The 21,179-nt window shown below is 37.1% G+C and overlaps 1 protein-coding gene across 1 annotated transcript in view; it reads left to right on the top strand.

Annotated features, from left to right (window-relative positions):
• The first annotated feature begins 1,038 nt into the window (after positions 1-1,038).
• LOC103511429 (toll-like receptor Tollo) overlaps positions 1,039-21,179 on the top strand; it is a 45,169-nt gene continuing 25,028 nt past the window's right edge. The window contains exon 1 of the mRNA XM_008476154.3: positions 1,039-4,985. Coding sequence (XP_008474376.1) covers positions 1,213-4,985 — 3,773 coding nt within the window. The 5' untranslated portion in view covers positions 1,039-1,212. The remainder of the gene's footprint in view (positions 4,986-21,179) is intronic.

The raw sequence follows: 21,179 nt of genomic DNA on the forward strand, positions 1-21,179 counted from the left end.
ACCACACTTGCCCAACTCCGGTCGGGTTGGTGCCGTCTCCTTCAAAACTACCTGGCCAGAATCACCCCTTCAGTATATGACAAATGTCCCAAATGCAGAACTGTGCATGATGTGCCGCACCTCTTTGAATTTCCAGCCAACCCCACCACATTAGATTCCTCGGCACTCTGGACAAACCCCTGGAGGTGCCTGCTTTCCTTGGATTGGAGGAGGAAGATTGAAATGTCGACACAAACGTTAACAACAACAACAACAACAACAACAACAACAACAACAAAAACAACAACAAAAACAACAACAACAACAACAACAACAACAACAACAACAACAACAATACCTACGCAGCAATAGGAATATCAACCACAATAAGCAGGAAAGATCATTAAGAAAGAGTCCAAGCCTGATCGTTTCTATGTTTAGCTGTTAGGTATGTTGGATACTGAGGATGAGTGGGTGTTAGTCCGTCTTGTATAAGTCATTAAACCGTTCTGCTATACACAGTACCAGTACCCAGGTAACAACCATTGCTTCAAATACCTGGGCTGGCTCGTTAACCTGGTTGAAAACATGGAGAATTCAGGAGAACTAGGGTGATGTCAGGAGAGGGGATCGAACTAAACAAGGTTAGGAGCGATTCAGTTGAATCGCTGGTTAGCTGGTTTCTATTCCATGTTCAGTTTGAGAATTTAACCCGTAGTGTGTGTTGATCCGTGTTGACATAGTTATTTTTATTATTATTATTATTATTATTATCTGTGTAACCTTCGACGTTCTTGGATTCTTTTTTAATTGTGACGTGCCCCTTTTTAAATTATTATTTTTTAAAATATACATGTAATATTATTATTTAAATTGATTAATATAGTTTGTAATTTCATTTGTAAAAAATATTTGTTCATATGATTTCATTACTTGTTTAAATAAAACGAATAAATGAAAATAATAATAAATACTTTTTTATGTATTCAAGTCATAAAATAGATAAATTTAATTTTAAATATGATTTTTATAATTTTATAATCTATTGAAGTAGGTACCTTTTTTTTCCAATTTTCAAGTTTTCGTTTTGTAAATACTGAAAATTAATATTAAATGATTTTTATTAGCTATGTTTATGTGGAAACAAGTATTCTCAATAAGATTCACGGAAAATAAAGTATTTTCCAATTCATTATTAATAATAATAAGCCTAGTGTTGTTTTATGCTAATCAATGATGGTGTGTCCGGGTTCGGTGTTTATCACCGTACTCATCAGTGCGCTTGGTCTGGTTTCGGCTTCTATCAGCAAAGCGTTGAGATATCAAGCCCCAGATGAGTGCAAGTGGTTTGCAGTTACTTCTGAAGGAGCCGAAATAGAAGTGCCATCAGCAGCAGAGCCTGACCAGGAGGTTGCTTTAGTATGCAAGTTGAGGACAATCAATTCGGAGATCGAGAACACCAACTTTAGCATCATTCAAGCTCAGTACACTGTGAGACTAAGGATAGAATGTGGTGACATGCTCTTCTTCCAAAGCTCCTTGAGCCCTGGTAGTTTCCAGACTCTGATAGATCTCAAAGATTTATCTGTAGAATTTTGTAAAATCGGAAACCTTTCTGCCGGTTCATTTCGAGGACTTCGCAAGTTGAAAACTTTAACGTTGCGTACTCACAACACAGACTGGTCTACAATGTCCTTAGATATTTCACACAATGTGTTCACAGATGAGCTTCAGTCTCTAGAATCCTTAGATCTTAGCATGAATAGTATATGGACTTTACCAGATGCAATATTCTGTCCGCTGCAAAGTCTCAGCTACTTGAACCTGACACAAAACAAACTTTCCAATGTTGCAACTTTCTCGTTCTCTAACTATGATACAGCAAGATGTGGTATCAATCTTCGAGTGTTGGACTTGTCTAACAATAGTTTTGACTCGTTACCAGCTGAAGGATTTTCTCGTTTGTCTAGACTGCAAGAACTTTACCTACAAGGAAATATCCTAACTTTTCTTGCAGACCATGCATTAGATGGTTTGAACTCGCTCACTGTTCTAAATCTTTCCGTTAACAATCTAGTCAATATTCCTCCAGAACTGTTCAATCAATCCCGTGATTTAAAAGAAGTTTATCTTCAGAATAATTCAATCAATGTCTTGGCCCCAGGAATTTTCAACGTGTTAACTCAGCTCATAGTTTTGGATCTTTCAAACAACGAGCTGACTGAAGAATGGGTAAATGCTGCGACCTTTTCTGGACTCCACAGATTGGTTGTTCTTAATATAGCCTACAATAAAATGAACAAACTGGACTCATCAATATTTAAAGATTTGTATCGTCTACAAGTTTTACACTTGGAAAATAATCAAATAGAATCTATTCATAGAAATACATTCGCCTCTCTGTCTAATTTGCATACGTTGATTATGTCGAACAATAAGTTGAAGCGGATAGAAAGTAATTCTCTGGATAGTCTAACAGCACTTAGTGTATTATCGTTGGACAACAATGAACTTGAGTACATAGAAGAAAATGCACTGAAGAATTCAACCAGCTTGCAAGACTTTCATCTGAACGGAAATAAATTGACGGAGATTCCTAAAGTTCTAAGAAACTTGCATAGCTTGAAAACATTAGATCTCGGTGACAACTTAATAACTGAAATTAACAACCTCTCTCTTAACTCATTGCATCAATTAGCTGGCTTGAGACTCACAGAAAATAATATCAGTAATATTTCGAAAGGCGTGTTTGAAAAATTATCAGTTTTGACAATATTGAATTTAGCGAGCAATAAAATTCAAAAGGTTGAAGCTGGAACATTTGATAATAACTCTAATCTCGTAGCTATTCGCCTTGATGGAAATTATCTGACAGATATTGGTGGGCTTTTTCCCAAGTTGCCCAACCTAGTTTGGTTAAACATATCAGAAAATTTATTAGAATGGTTTGACTATGCACTCATACCTGCAGACCTTCAGTGGCTTGATATTCATGGAAACCAAATAAGTGAATTGGGAAATTATTTCGAAATTGAAAGTCAATTACGTTTAACATACTTTGATGCCAGCTCAAATAAATTGACCGAATTAACCGGAAATGCCATTCCACATAGCGTTGAAAATTTGTTCCTCACAAATAATTTGATTTCCAAAGTGCAACCCTACACATTCTTTATGAAACCTAATCTGACACGAGTAGATCTAGTTGGGAATCGTTTGAAAAACATCAATCAAACGGCTCTTCGAATTTCTCCCTTACCTTCTCATAAAAACATACCAGATTTCTACATTGGAGAGAATCCCTTTCAATGTGATTGCAATATGCAGTGGCTACAAAGTTACAGTGTTAACAAGGAAAGAAATAAACCAAACCTGGTTGATTTAGATACTGTGACGTGTAAACTTCTATACAATAGAGCTAATCCCGCGATTCTGCTCAAGGAAGCTCATTCAAATCAGTTCTTGTGTGAATATGAAACAAACTGTGCGCCCTTGTGCCACTGTTGTGATTTTGATGCGTGCGACTGTGAGATGACTTGCCCAAACAATTGTACCTGCTATCATGACGTGTCATGGGAAGCCAATGTTATAGATTGCTCAACAGGAGGTTATGATAATCAATTACCTCCGAGAATACCAATGGATGCTACAGAATTATATTTAGATGGAAATCGTATACCTGTCGTTGGCAGTCATAGTTTTATTGGAAGAAAAAAATTACAGATTCTTTTCTTGAACTCATCGCATGTAGAAACCATACATAATAAAACATTCAATGGGTTGAAAGAGTTGATTATTCTACGCCTTGATGACAACAGACTCACAGAAATCAGAGGCTATGAGTTTGAAAGATTGGAAAATCTTAGAGAGCTTTACCTCCAGTACAATAAGATCATTTATATCAGCAATCGAACATTCTTATCCTTGACTCATCTGAAAGTTTTACAACTAGACCATAATAGAATCACGTCTTTTGCTGTGTGGCATCTCTCGTCCCAAATCCAATCTATCACCCTAACGTCGAACCCGTGGTCTTGTGATTGTGATTTCACAGAAAAGTTCCGCGATTATTTGCAGCGAAGTCGCTCATCAGTGCATGACATTTCTCAGATTCGTTGTATGACTGGTAGTGAAGTAGGCTTTACAATTATGAGAACGGTGATACCTTCTTGTAATGTGGTTAGTACAAATGTCTCCTCACATAGCAACAACAACAACAACACCACCACCACCACCACCACCACCACCATTTTTATACCAGAGCATAGTCCTATGAATGGAAGTTTCATTCTATCCGAGTTACAACCTCAACAAGACTACGTGTTCCTCCTAATAATTCTGGTGTCTGCATCTTTTGTACTGGTCCTCTTACTAATCCTCATCATCATATATCGACAGGAGATGCGGGTTTGGTTTCACTCTCGCTTTGGTGTTCGTCTCTTCTACAAAAGCAGTGAAATTGAAATGGATGACCGTGATAAACTATTTGACGCTTTTGTAAGTTATAGTTCCAAAGACGAAGCATTTGTCGCAGAGGAACTGGCTCCCATTTTAGAAAATGGGGACCCGGCATACAAATTGTGTTTGCACTATCGCGAATTCCCTGTGGGGGGTTATATAGGAGACACAATAGTACAAGCCGTGGAATCATCAAGGCGTACCATCATGGTGCTCTCGGAGAACTTCATCAAGTCAGAGTGGTGCAGATATGAGTTCAAGTCTGCTCACCATCAAGTTCTACGAGGGAAGAAAAGACTGATTGTCATCCTACTGGGAGAAGTTCCACAAAAGGATTTGGACCCTGATATAAGACTGTATTTAAAAAGCAACACGTATTTGCAATGGGGTGATAAACTCTTTTGGGAAAAGCTGAAATTTGCTTTGCCCGATGTGCCAAATAATCAAAGGAATAACAACAACAGGAACCAGGTTCGCCATCTGAACCATTCAGCGCATCATCACAACCATAACCACAGGCATCATCAACACCATCATAATAATACTAGGTGAGTCTCGTTTACTCATTGAATTCATTTTCTAAATTTAGAATTAAAACTGATATTACTGATAACATCCTGTAGTCAGGAGAAGATTCCTGGAATGGGTATTTCCAGTTGATGAATAATACTGATAATTGGTGATTCTCATGAAAAATATAACTGTCCAAATGTATTTTTTTCGTAAAGATCGTCAAAAATAATAAATAATCAGAAAAGAATTTTTTTATAAAAAAGTATTTCTTCTCTAAGAAATTCGTCTCCAAAGTATGCGCGGGAAAAATAATGAGATTCAAATTTAGAAATGCGCCCTACGCTTGGCAACATTGCGTGGGACGTAACCAACCATGAAAAAAGAAATTCTTCTGGCTCTTGCTGATGTGATCACATCGTTTTCTTTGGTTTTTGCGTTTTGTATCTGCTAATTTGACTGTTTTTCTGAGTATTCTGTGGTGGTGTTGTGGTCAAGGCGCTCGACTGGTTAACAGGAGGCCGTGGGTTCAATCTCAGCCGAGGTATGGAATTTTATCCTCAATATAATTTGAGAATTTGACCACAATAATAGTAGTAGCCTACTGCTGGACTGGTTATCTCAGCCGAGGTATGGAATTTTATCCTCAATATAATTTGAGAATTTGACCACAATAATAGTAGTAGCCTACTGCTGGAGTAAAGGGACTTATCAGTCCTATGCGAGCAGTATAAATAAGCACTATTATTATTATATAGGTAGGTACCTACATAGGTAGATAGGTACCTACATAGGTAGGTACCTACCCTCCTATGTAGGATGTAGGTACCTACCAACCTACATAGGTAGTGTTTACATTCAGTGGAACTTTGAGCAGGGATGTTTGGTATGTGGAGATAATATTATTCTTCTCGATCGAAATAAATGTGCCAGCCTACTTAGCTTAGTTGGTGCGTCTGCCTTGTAAGCGCTAGGCCGCGGGTTCGATTCCCGCCCGGGGCGGATTTTATCCTGATGGGAGATGTTTACACCAGATTTTTTTTTATTAACATGGGACAAAACATTCCTCTGTTTTCCTAAGTCCTTTTTATATGTTTCCTAACCCTATCATTCAAAGGAAATTGATCATTTATGAAAGGTTTTTTTGCCTTCTAGAATTATTTCGTGGAATATAATAAGGAATTTTTTTGTGGGACCAAATTTTGAGAGGGATTTTTCCCCAGACTACCTGGTTTTTTCAGTACGCAAGTAGTACATCTTTAGTACGCAAGTAGTACACACCGTTCATTTTAGTACGCAACTAGAAGGTTAAAAATGAAATAGTACGCAAGTTAATTACAGCGAAAAATCGGACAGTCACTCATCCGGATATCAACCAAAGCTTAAATGGAAAAAGCTGGTATACAAAATATCTCAAGAACAGTTTTTCGTAGAACGATGCAGCGATGAAATTTGGTATGTTATCCCGGTATGGTCCAAGGACGCGACTGTAACAATTTCGTAAAAATCGGACAGTGGCTCATCCAGATATCAACCAAAGTCTATGTTGCTTCGGACATCGGACTTAAAAAAAAAATCAATTTTTTTTTTCACACTTTATAACTTTATATGATTGATTACTCATTACACAGGGAGTATTTCAAGATGGAAAATTTTCCATCGAAAATCGGCCGCCGCGCGTAGGCTTACCAGACGTCCGCTTTTCGGCGGACATGTCCTCCTTTTTATACGTTTGTCCTCTGTCTGCCCGCCTTTTTAAAATGCAGCAAAATGTTCGCCTTTTTGAAGTTTCGGCCTCAAAAACCTAAATTACGTAGTGTATGTATCGTTTTCCATTGAGAAGAAGACGCCAGGACTCGAACTTTTAAAAAGCATAAATGCAATTTTTGTGCAATTAAATCTATGTACCTACAATGTACGTACATTCAGTAGGTATACATATAAATAGGTGGTAGGTATACCTATAAGTACACTGTACATAGATTAAAAAAAAAAAAAAAAAAATCTGCGTCCTCCTCTTGGGGGAAATGTCCGCCTTTTGATTTTGTAGGTAGGTACCTACATAGGTCGGTAGATAGGTACCTACATAGGTAGGTACCTACGTAGGTAGTGTTTACATAAGGTGGAACTTTGAGCAGGGATGTTTGGTATGTGGAGATCATATTATTCATATTATTCTTCTCGATCGAAATAAATGTGCCAGCCTACTTACCCTAGCCGCATGCCGTAGGCGGCTCAGAAAGTTCAATTTTCGGACATTTTAATGATCCCTTATTACATGGGGAGTATTTTGAGATAGAAAATTTTCCATCGAAAATTGGCCGCCATAGGTGGCTCGGGAAAATTTTCACATATATTTTGTTATATATATATATGTTACGGTAAAAGTCCGACGAGTGGTAAATCCTAGGATTTATAAAACCTAGGATTTACCAGATCGCTTGGTAAAAGTCCCAAATAAAAATCTTCTTCGGACTTTTACCGGTTAATTTCAGTAAATCCTAAGTTTTTGGTAAATGTACGAAGTGCTGATTTATAAGATAAATATTTCGTACTTTTACCGGTAAATGTGACATTTCCCAAGAACTAGTGGTAAGAGTATATTAAACCTCCTTCTTTCTCCTAAACGCCCTAATTGGTGATTCTCATGATTTTTTTAGTATCTCAGAAAAAACTATAAAAATTTTAAAAAAATATTGAGATTAAAACGAAGAAAATGCGTTCACTAGATCGCGAGATATAGCTCTCGGAACATGAGAGTCTCAAACACGCCGATATCATACATAGCGGCAACACTGTACGTCCCGTGATGACGTCATCTACCAATATCGTACGACGCGATGTGAGCTTATCACCATAGGGATTAGGGTTAGGGGCTCAAATAGATCGAATAGGTACTTACCTATCTACGCATTTTGTTATCTTATCACTATTTTTCAATATCGGCATAGGTACCTATACCTATTTTCAAATTTAGATATTTTCATTCCATTTTTCATCATGCACTTATTCAAGTAGTTACTTCTTCGTACATTGTACATTTATTTCGATCGAGAAGAATAATATGAATAATATGATTTCCACATACCAAACATCCCTGCTCAAAGTTCCACTTTATGTAAACACTACCTATGTAGGAACCTACCTACCTACCGCAGGTAGGTACCTACCTACGTAGGTGCTTTGGCTAAAAAAAAACATGAGAATCACCAAAAGAGCATCCGTATTCTATAGGTTTCTGACTGACGAGGTGTTTATAATGTCACAAAAATGTCAGGCATTTTAATGAGCACAAATAATTTTACTGAAGCTCCCTAGCCAGCCTAGTTAACTTGGTTGGTAGCGCGTCTGCCTTGTAAGCGCTAGGCCACGGGTTCGATTCCCGCCCGGGGCGGATTTTATCCTGAAGGGATGAGGGAAAGTACACATCAAGATCTTTGACAAATGATTGACTTTTTGTGTTTTACTTATTGGTTTCAGTATAGGGTTGGAGAACATATTAAAAGGACTTTTGACAATATTGAATTTACCGAGGATTCAATTATTTGAGCGAAATTAGGAAAACGGGGGAAAGTTTTTCCCCCCGTTAAATGTTCGCACTAATGAAAAAAAATCCCACAACCCATGAAAAATAAATAAAAAAGACCCAGTCCCTTCATTTTAAAAAGGACTTTTGACAATATTGAATTTACCGAGGATTCAATTATTTGAGCGAAATTAGGAAAACGGGGGAAAGTTTTTTCCCCCCGTTAAATGTTCGCACTAATGAAAAAAAATCCCACAACCCATGAAAAATAAATAAAAAAGACCCAGTCCCTTCATTTTGGCTATAGGTAGGTAACTTGCGTACTATTTTAATTTTAACCTTCTAGTTGCGTACTAAAATGAAAAAAAATTAGTGTCAAAACACGTTTTGAGGTCCCTAGAGCCTAAATCCAAAGTTTCAGCCATTGGTCCGTGTGTGTGTCTGTCTGTGTTTGTGTCTGTCTGTCTGTCTGTAAACAAAATATCTCGAGAACGGTAAGAGCTAGAGACTTGAAATTTGGTATGTAGCTGTCAAATTTGAGAATGCGACACGAAACTTTTGGTTAAGACCGATGCAACGCTTGGCGGCATTTTACCGCTTTTTGGCGGTTTTCGGTGTAATTTAACAATCGGAAGTTTGGTTAAGACCGGTGCAACGGTTGGTGGCATTTTACCGCTTTTTGGCGGTTTTCGTGTAATTTAACAATATCTCGGGAACGGTATAAGCTAGAGACTTGAAATTTGGTATGTAGTTCACAAGTGTGACAAGCTAAGAAATTTGTCTCCAAAGTATGCGCGGGAAAAATAATGACATTCAAATTTAGAAATGCGCCCTACGCTTGGCAACATTGCATGGGACGTAACCAACCATGAAAAAAGAAATTCTTCTGGCTCTTCAGCTCTTGCTGATGTGATCACATCGTTTTCTTTGGTTTTTGCGTTTTGTATCTGCTAATTGGACTGTTTTTCTGAGTATTCTGTGGTGGTTTAGTGGTCAAGGCGCTCGACTGGTTAACAGGAGGGCGTGGGTTCAATCCCAGCCGAGGTATGGAATTTTATCCTCAATATAATTTGAGTTGTTAATCTCAATATTTTTTTTAATTTTTATAGTTTTTTCTGAGATAATAAAAAAAAAAACATGAGAATCACCAATTATCTTGAACGACCATGAAATGGCAGGGTTTTGAATGTAGAAAACCATAGGGAAAAAGGATGTTCGAAGTTGAAAGAAAATCAGAAAACCAGAAAGAGGGACTATAAACAGAGAGTAGATCAGCGTCTAGCTAGGGGACTATAAACAGGGAGTAGACTAGCCCAAATTTCCTCACGCTATTCAATAGCGAAGGTTGAGTGCGAAGGGCATCCACTCGGAAAATTTTGTTTAGCCAAAACCAGTTGGCCTCAAAGCGATCACTCTAAAGCTGATTGAGAGGCCGACGACAAACGGCCGACCATCTGAAATGGGAAAAGGCGAAGAATAAGAAGAAGAGTAACTTTTACGATATCTCTAACCGTTTAGTCAGTATAGCTGAAAAACGCAAAAAAAAACACGAAAAAGCGGTCCAAATACCGCCAACCGCAGCACCTATCTTAACCAAAAGTTTTGTGATACATTCTTGTCTCATTTGTGGACTACATACCAAATTTCAAGTCTCTAGCTCATACCGTTCCCGAATATTGAATTACACCGAAAACCGCCAAAAAAGCGGTAAAATGCCGCCAACCGTTGCAGCGATCTTAACCAAAAGTTTCTTCTCGCATCCTTGTCATATTTGACAGCTGCATGCTAAATTTCAAGTCTCTAGCTCTTACCGTTCTCGAGATATTTTGTTTACAGACAGACAGAAGGACAAACTTTGTATTTAGGCTCTAGGGACCTCAAAACGTGTTTTGGCACTAAAAACTGACCATCGAAAATTTGACCCGATTACATTACTTATATTGCGGGGCCCACTCAGCTTCGTGAGGAAAATGAGTAGCTATGACATATAAATGCGCATAGTGACTGGTGCCAGTACTGTAGGTAAACATTGGATGTTAGGATTATTGAGATATTGGGAAAAATCCTACAATGCTGCAGTGAGCACCAAAGTTATGATATAATAACACAAAGAAACTGCATTTTTTTTACTAGTGAGTTAATTGAATTTGGTATTGGTAAATTGGTATAGATAGTAGATAGATCTACTTACTGCTTGTGGTAGATCAACTACTTGTGATGTTAGATTTCTTGGCATTGCTGGTAGCCAATGTAGAATGTATAGCCAGAAGCTAGACATACTCAGGTCTAACAGAATTACATGATGAAAGACTACACATACACAGTTGTGTATTTGTATTGGCAATGGATACTACACACACATTTGTGTATTAGCATAGCAGCAATTTACCTTTTCCTGTTTAAATAGGGTGGGCGTTTCTTGTAAGTCAGTATTCGGCCTAACAATAGTTCAATGTAGCCCAGCCAGACTGGCCAAAAACTTATGGGACACCCTGTATACCGGTATTTAATGCTAATAGCTCATTGAGTAATTGGAGTACGAAACAGTCGTAAAACACCGAGCCGAGGTAAGTGATTAATTATACCAAAGTGGAAATGAACTCTCAGTAACAACTGGGCCTTGTTTCAATGTATAAATATTGTTATGACTATAGTACCTATTAGACATCAGCAACATTTGCTTCGCAACAGTTGCTCCAATGTTGCGTTCCACATACCAAACATCCCTGCTCAAAGTTCCACTTTATGTAAACACTACCTATGTAGGAACCTACCTACCTACCGCAGGTAGGTACCTACCTACGTAGGTGCTTTGGCTTACCTCTGTTCTTTAGAGCTTCCAGCTGCTTCTCCAGATGCATTTTTGATTGTGAACTCATACAACATGTTTACATCCAGCTTTGGAATGTTTGTTGAGGTGCATTCAACAAAACCTTGATCCATTTTAGATAGTTAGGAAGAAAATGGAAACAAAATTTACTATACACTTAAAACTAAACACACAAGACTTTAAATTAAAAAGAATACTCAGAAAAACAGTCAAATTAGCAGATACAAAACGCAAAAACCAAAGAAAACGATGTGATCAGATCAGCAAGAGCGAGAAGAATTTCTTGTTTACATTTTTTTCATGGTTGGTTACGTCCCACGCAATGTTGCCAAGCGTAGGGCGCATTTCTAAATTTGAATCTCATTATTTTTCCCGCACATACTTTGGAGGACGAATTTCTTAGAGAAGAAATACCTACTTAAAAAAAAAAAAAATCTTTTTGAATCATTTATTATTTTCGACGATCTTTACGAAAAAAATACATTTGGACAGTTATATTTTTCATGAGAATCACCAATTCTGAGAGCCCTCGAAGCAAGAAGAGAAGTACAAAGTAGCATTAAACTTTTTAAGGCCATGAATAGAATTTTTATTGTTTTAAAACAGTAAAAAGAAATTTAACAACAAAAATAACAAAAAATCCGTCTCTTGAATTAATTGTGAATCGAAAGTAAAAAATCTGGGGGGGGGGGGGGGGGGGGCCTACTTAGTTTAGTTGGTAGTGCGTCTGCCTTGTAAGCGCTAGGCCGCGGGTTCGATTCCCGCCCGGGGCGGATGTCTTCACTCCGCAGTCCTCCTTTTAGGTCTATTGTTGGCGGTTTTGTTATACAGCAGAATACTATTAGGCCGAATATTTAGGTGCACGGCAGTGCGCCAAGCCAAGTTCCGGCCTGAGCACGCAGTGTGTTTTATTACACGAAAGTTGAAATTGAGATTCAGCAAACACGAAAAACTGGGAATTTTCTGATCTCAGCACTTTTATAGGCCAACATTTTTGCATAGGAACTTGGTCTTTTTTCCACATTTGTGTTTTTGTGGGGGTACATAATAAATTACATTCTAGCGGACTCAAAAATTCACTAGCGGACACACACTCACAGCAACATAGAACATAGATATTCACCATAATGATAAACAGTGTGCTCATCGTGCTGGATAAACTGTAAACTGAAGCTATGAATCTACAGGGTGCGCCAGAAAAACACTGACAACGGCTCAGGGTAGGTAGTAGATCTCATCATTTCCAACAAGGTTCTGTGGGTCATTTTTCTAACTTCGGCTTCGTTTCCGAGAAATGTTCAAAAAACCACGGTCAGTAGTTTTCTAGCATCAAGTGTGTTTTTCAGGTAGTCAAATGGTTATTTCTCCAGAAAAGACGTGAGTTAAAAAAGCAAAAAAGGTCTCATTCTGATCCTTGAATAAAGCGCAAGTTTTCCTGAAAGATGGAGGTCTCTGCTCCAAAATTTCCTCGCACAGAAACCGCGTGTTTCGTAACGTAAAAATCGGACATGACCATTTTTTATTTTATTTTTATTATTATTATTATTATTTTTTTTTTATTATTTTTTTTTTCAAGCTTAAAAAAACATATCAAAACTGAACTTTGGAAATCGTGTCTCAGGTGTATTCGGATCAAAATTTTGTGTTCTGGCTTGTGAATTCAACAAAAACAGTTCATTGATTAAAATAAAAAAGTTATCACCCAAAAACTGACACAAGGTCTGTGATTTTTGAAAAAGTGGGTTTTTAGACTTTTCTCGGAAACGAAGCCGAAGTTAGGAAAATGACCCACAGAACCTTGTTGGAAATGATGAGATCTATCTACCCTGAGCCGTTGTCAGTGTTTTTCTGGAGCACCCTGTATAAGAATTATGAACCCCGCTTCATGCTTGTAGAAGATAAGTAAGTGAATTTTATCAGACTTGCTTGAGTTTATTAAAAATCGAAATGCTAACATTGTGTGTTAGCATAAGCTTGTATTAAATATAGACAAGAAAACCCTAGTGTAGGTTTGTGGTCGTACATAAAAAAAAAAAAAAAAATCTTTCATAGGGCGTATACCGTATACCTAACATGTAACATTTTATAGTCTGAGTCTCCTTAATAAATTTATACTTTCATTTTTTATAATATCCTGTAGGTCAAGTACTTAGGTGGCCGAAAAATTGTCAGATGTTTTTTTTCTTTTTTTTTGTGTGTGCAATGCAACAATTTTCCGACGTACGAAATTTTCATGCGAAAAGTGTGGTTACAATGGTTAAGAATTGAAAAGAATTCTGCATGCGAATTTAATACCAAGTTCAATTTTTTTTAAATTTGAGTGACATTTGTTACCCCCTGTATCTTTGGTTCAAATTGAACCAGATTATGGCAAAAATTCCAAAAACTACTTCATGTTCTAACGTTCAATATTTGTTAGACTTGAAGTAATTGGTGATTCTCATGAAAAATATAACTGTCCAAATGTATTTTTTTCGTAAAGATCGTCAAAAATAATAAATAATCAGAAAAGAATTCAGAAGAACAAAATGAATACAATCACTCACGAAAAACATGCAAAAAAAGAGATGAAAAATAATTATCGAATATACATTGAGGAAACGACAGAGAATGTGAAAAAGGACAGCACTCTGTTTTGGAAATACTCCAAGGAACAAATAGCTCAGTCAAATAAAAAGATACTGACACATAATGGAAAAGAGTTATCAGATGCTAAAATCATCGCAGATACGTTCGCTCATCACTTCCTCAACACACACAATCACGAACAACCAAACCTCGAAAGTAATTCTGATCACATTGTTTCTGATGGTCACATCCACATTGAACACTTCACTCAAAAAGAAATAGCTCAGGCGATCTTATCCAGAGAAAAAGCCACCAGGTACAGATGGTTTACCTGCAATATCCTTTTTAAAAAGTGTAGTCAATCATTAAAGGCTCCAATAACTCATTTGATGAATTCATCCATTCAATCATGTGAGTTTCCCGCAATCCTTAACGAAGCTCTAGTAAAGGCTGTACCAAAGAAATCAAACCTAGAAATTTCGGAACATCGCCCTATATGATTAATTATTACCTTATCATTCTAAGATCTATGAATGTGCTTTATACAATAAAATAGCAAACTTTGTATTCTCTTTAATCTCACCACATCAACATGGTTTCGTTAGCAGAAAATCTACACTAACAAACCTTACAGAGTTTTGCCACTATACAGGGTGTTGCATTAATCGATGTCTACCCGAAAATAGCGAATACTACAGGTCAAGGGCTACAAAAAGTTCCCCGACCACTTTCTCAAAATCCCCAGAATAACGGAGACATCCGCCATTTTGTGTTTTTTTCAGGTACCCCGACCGCGAGATTTCAAATCATCACTCAACTGTACTTATATGGGGTAGGGATTTTTTCATATTTACAAGGGGAAAAAAGGGAGAATCCAATATTTTTCCCATAGAGCGTGTAACTACACTTAGGACTTATACGGTACATTCCGCCCATACACTGAATATGTATAGTACCATGGTAGAAAGAATAAGAGAAGAATCTATACAGTGACTACAGTTAGCATTTTTTGTTTGTGGACCAAAGTGGATCCTGGTCCTTAGCGGTTACACCTGGTTTTCGGTTTTGGTTTTTGGTCCATTACAAACAAAATAAGGAAAGTAAAAATGATTTTTAACTCTTCGTTCCACTACTAGTAGCATGAGTGTAGATGTTTATTTTAAAAAATCTAGTGTGAACATCGCACGACTTTCTATTACCTCTCAAACTGAAAAGACATTTCTTCAAGACCCACTTTTTTGGAATCCTGAGTATTCCTGAGGTTCTATTCGTCCAGAACACTGTGAAAACCTACATAGGGTCAATTTCGGTCGATCGCTCTATACTTTCTATAGCTGATATATATTCTATTTCTATAGATATAGGCAATAGAAATTAGAAAGTAAAAGTTCATTCTTCTTCTTTCTAGCCCTTTTCTACTTAAACAGGATCATGTTTTTTGTCAGTCTTTTCCAAACAGTCCTATTATGCACCTCATTTCCTGATAAACTCTTTTCTCTCAAGTCCTCATTCACACTATTTCTCCACCTCTTCTTTGGTCTCCCTCTCCCTTTTCTCCCTCTCACTATTAAACTCTCAATACTTTTCCCAATGTAACTCTCATCCCTTCTATCAACATGTCCATACCACTGCAGTCTTCTCTCCTGAATTTTCCTTGACATTTCCATCACTCTTATCTTCTTCCTTATCACTTCATTTCTAATCCTGTCCAATCTGGTCACTCCACAACTCTACCTCAGCATTCTCATCTCCGCTACCTCCACTTCTCTTGTACCTTCTTAATCGCCCACGTTTGAGCACCATACAACAAAGCCGGTCTCACCACTGTCTTGTAAACTAAACTATGCAAAAAAAAAAAAAAAAAAAAAAAAAAAAAAAAAAAAAAATCGTTGGATAAAGTCTAAAAATTCTGGAAAAGTTTCAATTTAATTAATTCAAGTTCAACTGGTTCAACACAAATCAAATCAACAACACATTCAGAATTTTCAGAAAAACTAGAAAGAACATTGAAGTCATTGAAAACAAAAGAAAACGAGGGATTCGAGGGAATTTTGACAAATATCCCGCAAGCGAGATAAAAATCCCTAAGATTTTGCCCTCCCATATACAGTGAGGATGATTTGAAATCTCGCACCCCGACCTTGCTCTATGTCAAAAATTCCAAAAAACTGCATGCTTCATGTTCTAACATTCAATATTTGTTAGACTTGAAGTAATTATCTTGAACGGCCATGAAAATGGCAGGTTTTTGAATGTAGAAAAACCATAGGGAATAATAGAAAGTAAAAAGATGTTCGAAGTTGAAGAAAATCAGAAAATTAAAGTAGTAAATGTAAATGAAGCTCTGGAGAAACTTATTTCGTCGACACGAATGAATGATAATAATAATATATAATAATTAAAAATAAAATAGGTAGGGTAAGTGTACCATTTATTCGCCCACCTAAGGGTTTTTCCAGACAAAAACACTTATATCTCTGGTCCTAATTATTTTGGAATAGTGATCTTAGGTTCATTTGAAGCGGAATTTAGTCATTAATAGAATGTATTTATAGCGAAATAATAATAGTCCACCGATTTTCCGAAAATTTCCATCAAGTAAAAAAGTTCAAGTGTTCCTATTATTCGCCCACTTTTCAGAATGATGTTCCTATTATTCGCCCATTTGGTTCCAATTATTGTCCCACCTCAGTTTTTGCCATATTTCTTCAATATTTCTTCAATAAAAATTAATAATGGCTCAAATATAATTATATGTAGGTTTAGAGGACTAAAATAGCTATTGATTGAATCCATCATAAAATTAATAATGGCTCAAATATAATTATATGTAGGTTTAGAGGACTAAAATAGCTATTGATTGAATCCATCATGGATATATTAACTTTAATAGAAAAATATTAAAAGAAATGGAGTAAAAATATGAAAATTTGTAAACTAAATTGAAACATTTTTTTGTATTACCTGTCAGCAAGAAATAGACAAATGATCGAAAATAATAATACAGTTCCTGCAAATAAACCAGACATTGTAGTAAAGAATATGAAAGATAAGAAATGTGTACTGATAGATGTCTCTGTTCCGTGTGATGCAAATCTCATTTCCAAAGAAGCTGAGAAGAAACTCAAGTATCGAACTCTTGCCATTGAAGTCAGTAAAATGTGGAATCTTAAAACGATTATCGTCCCTGTCATCATTGGAGCACTCGGTATAATCCCTAAGACCTTGGGTGAGAATATCAAGAAATTGGAGGGCGACATATAACTTCACAAGATTCAGGATATTGCTCTGTGCGGAAGTGCCCAAATCCTGAGGAAGACCACCTACTAGAAGCAAGAAGAAACCTGGCCTGAGGATTCTGGTTGAATCTTGGCCAGATTTTATTGATCCCGACAGTATTATGTTTTATTGTTGTGTTGAAGTTGAAAATAATAATAATAATAATAATAAAATAATGGTCACGGTTGGTCCAGTGGTAACGCGCTTGCTTGCCATGCAGAAGGTCCCGGGTTCGAATCAATAATGGTCACGGTTGGTCCAGTGGTAACGCGCTTGCTTGCCATGCAGAAGGTCCCGGGTTCGAATCCCACCATCGACAAAAATTTTAGTGGTAACGTGCTTGCTTGCCATGCAGAAGGTCCCGGGTTCGAATCCCACCATCGACAAAAATTTGTACTCGTTTTTCGATTGCAAATAATTAAATATTTCAACGGGTTACTTTCTGGTGTTCTCGTGTTGACCCAGCACCTAAATGGGAAGTATTGTGTCTCTTCTCGCCCATCTGATGAGAGGCATACTACGGGATGGGCATGCTACGACACAGGCCACAAGCGTCCAATGTAGCAGTTGTTTCATCGCTACGAAAAAAAAACGGGGGGGAAACACTCATCTGATAATGTTCGTTCTCGGAACGGCTGGCTTTCTCCTATCCTGTCTTCCTTCTCTCTTCGATTTCGGGACGATAAGACCTTTAAAAAAATAAATAATAATAATAATGTAGGGCTAGAAAAGGGAGAAGGGTCGAGGGTCGTCTCTTACCGTAGTTTACGTTGAATAGTTGAAATACTTATCACTCGGTACCGAGGCTGGAGTGGTCGTTTTGGTAACAGCTTGTGATGTACTTCTGAACTCATGGACACTTGGTTTAAGACTGACTTGATGTTTCGATCGAGACGTATTATAGGAATTTAGGAATTAGGAGGGACAGGTTTAAGACTGACTTGGTGTTTCGATCGAGACGTATTATAGGAATTTAGGAATTAGGAGGGACAGGGGGTACCAAAAATCGTGAACCCAACATTTCCCCCCACCAAAATGAATATTTTGAAACAAATTCTAGAAAGGGGGTTAGGTAGCCAATAAAGCTTATTGATTCAAAACAACAATAATCACATGTGTTGTAAGATCACAGTACTCATCAATATACAAAACCTTAGCATCAAACTGGATAGGTAGAGTAAAGCAAACCATCACAACAAAATGAATACTAGGAATAGGTAAAAGTGGACTGTATGGAAAGGAAATTAAAGGTAAGTAACATCAATAATAACAAGAAAAAAAATATTAACAATTGCTAAGTTCGCGAATTGCCAAAGTGATTGAAATTTCGTGAATTCGCGAAAAATGATCTCAATCCGAAATCTGATGTTACATCGTGATTTATGATGGAAAAACATTGTGAAATGATGTGTCACCCGGTACATTTCAAACACTTTGTCGATTCGCGAACTTTGCAAATGTTCGCAAAATTCGCGAAAAATGGTCTTCATCCTAAATCTGAAAAATGGTCTCAATCCTAAATCTGACGTTACCACATGATTTATGAAAGAAAAACATTGTGAAATGATATGTCACACAGGTACATTTCAGTTAGTTTTGATGTTTTCGCGATATTTCGCGGAATTCGCGAAACCGCGAATCGCAAAAAAATTAATGAATAGTCGATTGTACATGAAATTTTACGTAGAACAATAATATGCAATAAAGAATTGGGGTTCTCATTTGAAATTCCAAAGTTGGTACCAACTTCGCAGTTTTCGCGAACTTGTTCGCGAATTTCAATATTGCCAAAAAGTTCTTTGCAAAAATCAAAAAGATACGGGTTTTTTACTTTCCTTATCCTATAGGAAGGAAAGTAATGTAATCGGGTCAAAATTTCGATGGTCAGTTTTTAGTGCCAAAACCCAAAACACGTTTTGAGGTCCCTAGAGCCTAAATCCAAAGTTTCAGCCATTGGTCCGTGTGTGTGTCTGTCTGTCTGTCTGTAAACAAAATATCTCAAGAACGGTAAGAGCTAGAGACTTGAAATTTGGTATGTACATGTCAAATGTCACAAGGATGCGACACGAAACTTTTGGTTAAGATCGGTGCAACGGTTGGCGGCATTTTACCGCTTTTGGGCGGTTTTCGGTGTAATTTAACAATATCTCGGGAACGGTATGAGCTAGAGACTTGAAATTTTGTATGTAGTACACAAATGTGATAAGGATGGCAACTCAACGTCTGGTTGAGATAGAAGCTGCGGTTGGCGGGCATTTTGACCGCTTCTTGGCGGTTATCGACCGTTTTTTGGCAGTTTTCAGCCATACCGACTAAACGGTTAGAGATATATTATAAAAGTTACGGTATAAGAACAAGAGCACTCAAAATAAGCATCATTTCAAATAGGATAAGGAAGAGTCGTGTGATGTTCACACCAGATTTTTTTTTTATATATATTTCGAAAACTCCAACAGATTCGCCAGCATGGTGGACACGTGTATTACATAGTTTAAATTTAAAATCGCAGATAAATTTGTCTGTACATTGCTTACACCGTGAAAAGTTTAGTTACTCTTCATCCTTATGCTATGCTGAATTTCACTATTCTGAAAAATCACAAAAAAAAAGTTTAAAAAGATAGGTAGGTACGTACGAAAAACACAAAAACCCGCGAGTCAAGTAGGTAGGTAATTTTTTCAGCCTTTTAGCATGTGATTTTTAGTAACACGGATTCAAAAACGGATTATTTGTAATTTAGTACCTATCCTTGGGTAAAGCGGTTTTACCCAAGGATAGGTACAAGGATGTTTTTATTTCGAATTACTTCATTGGTATTTGTTCTTTTTTTTTATTTGTTGCAAAATATTTTTTTTTTGTTTGGGGAGGGGGGGGGGTTGCATGCCTTTGTTCCGGGTAAAAATCGGGAAATCCGTATTTTTTCACCATTTTGCTAGTTTGTACCGTATATGCCGAAAAAAAAGTTGGCAACCCTAAATAACAAACATAAACGAACGATAGTTGGCTTGGCTTGGAGTGTAGCACGTCAGCCTTCCAAGTGCTTGGTCATGGGTTCGTTTCTCGCCCAGGGCAAACTTTTTCTTAACAGATAAAATTGGTTCTCGGAACGGCAGGCTTTCTCCTACCCTGTCTTCCTTCCCTCTTTGCTCTTGGGACAAAAAGTCGAACTCAGTCGTTACAGTCCTCTCTCACTATCACTAGTAGTTCTGTGAACTGTATACCTTTTTAGTCCGTCCTTCCTTTATTATTACAATAGTAATAAAAAAGGTATAAAGGACGGACTATTGTATTCGCTTCGGTGTTTGTCTGTCAGTCAGTCCGTCAGTCTGTCCCCATAGAAGGACTTATCCAAACCTGGTCGACCTATATATCAAATTAAAGGTCTTTTTACCAGGATCACGAAAATGGTGGTGCAAATTTTGTCCAGAAAACCATAAAGCCAAAAAACCAAAAAAAACTGGTTTTTGCGGGATTTTTTTCACATTTTCTCACACAAATAAGCTCTGATCTTGAAATACTTTAATACTACAGTATAGCAGCGAGCTATACTGTAGTATTAAAGCTATACAAGTATTGCAAAAAATGACCTCAATTCGAAATCTGATGTTACCTCGTGATTTATGAGGAAAAAACATTGTGAAATGATGTGTCACACGGTACATTTTAAACACTTTGTCGATTCGCGAACTTTGCAAATTTTCGCAAATTCGCGAAAAATGGTCTCCATCCTAAATCTGACGTTACCACATGATTTATGAAGGAAAAACATTGTGAAATGATATGTCACACAGGACACAGGTACATTTCAGTTAGTTTTGATGTTCGTGATATTTCGCAAATTCGCGAAACCGCAAATCGCAAAAAATTAATGAATAGTCGATTGTACATGAAATTTTACGTAGAATAATAATATGCAATAAAAAATTGGGGTTCTCATTTGAAATTCCAAATTTGGTACCAAATTTGTGGTTTCCCCGAACTTGTTCGCGAATTTCAATATTGCCAAAGAGTTCTTTACAAAAATCAAAG

The sequence above is a fragment of the Diaphorina citri genome, unplaced genomic scaffold (genome assembly GCF_000475195.1).
Source record: "Diaphorina citri unplaced genomic scaffold, Diaci psyllid genome assembly version 1.1 scaffold714, whole genome shotgun sequence".
In the NCBI taxonomy this organism is placed as follows: Eukaryota; Metazoa; Arthropoda; class Insecta; order Hemiptera; family Psyllidae; genus Diaphorina; species Diaphorina citri.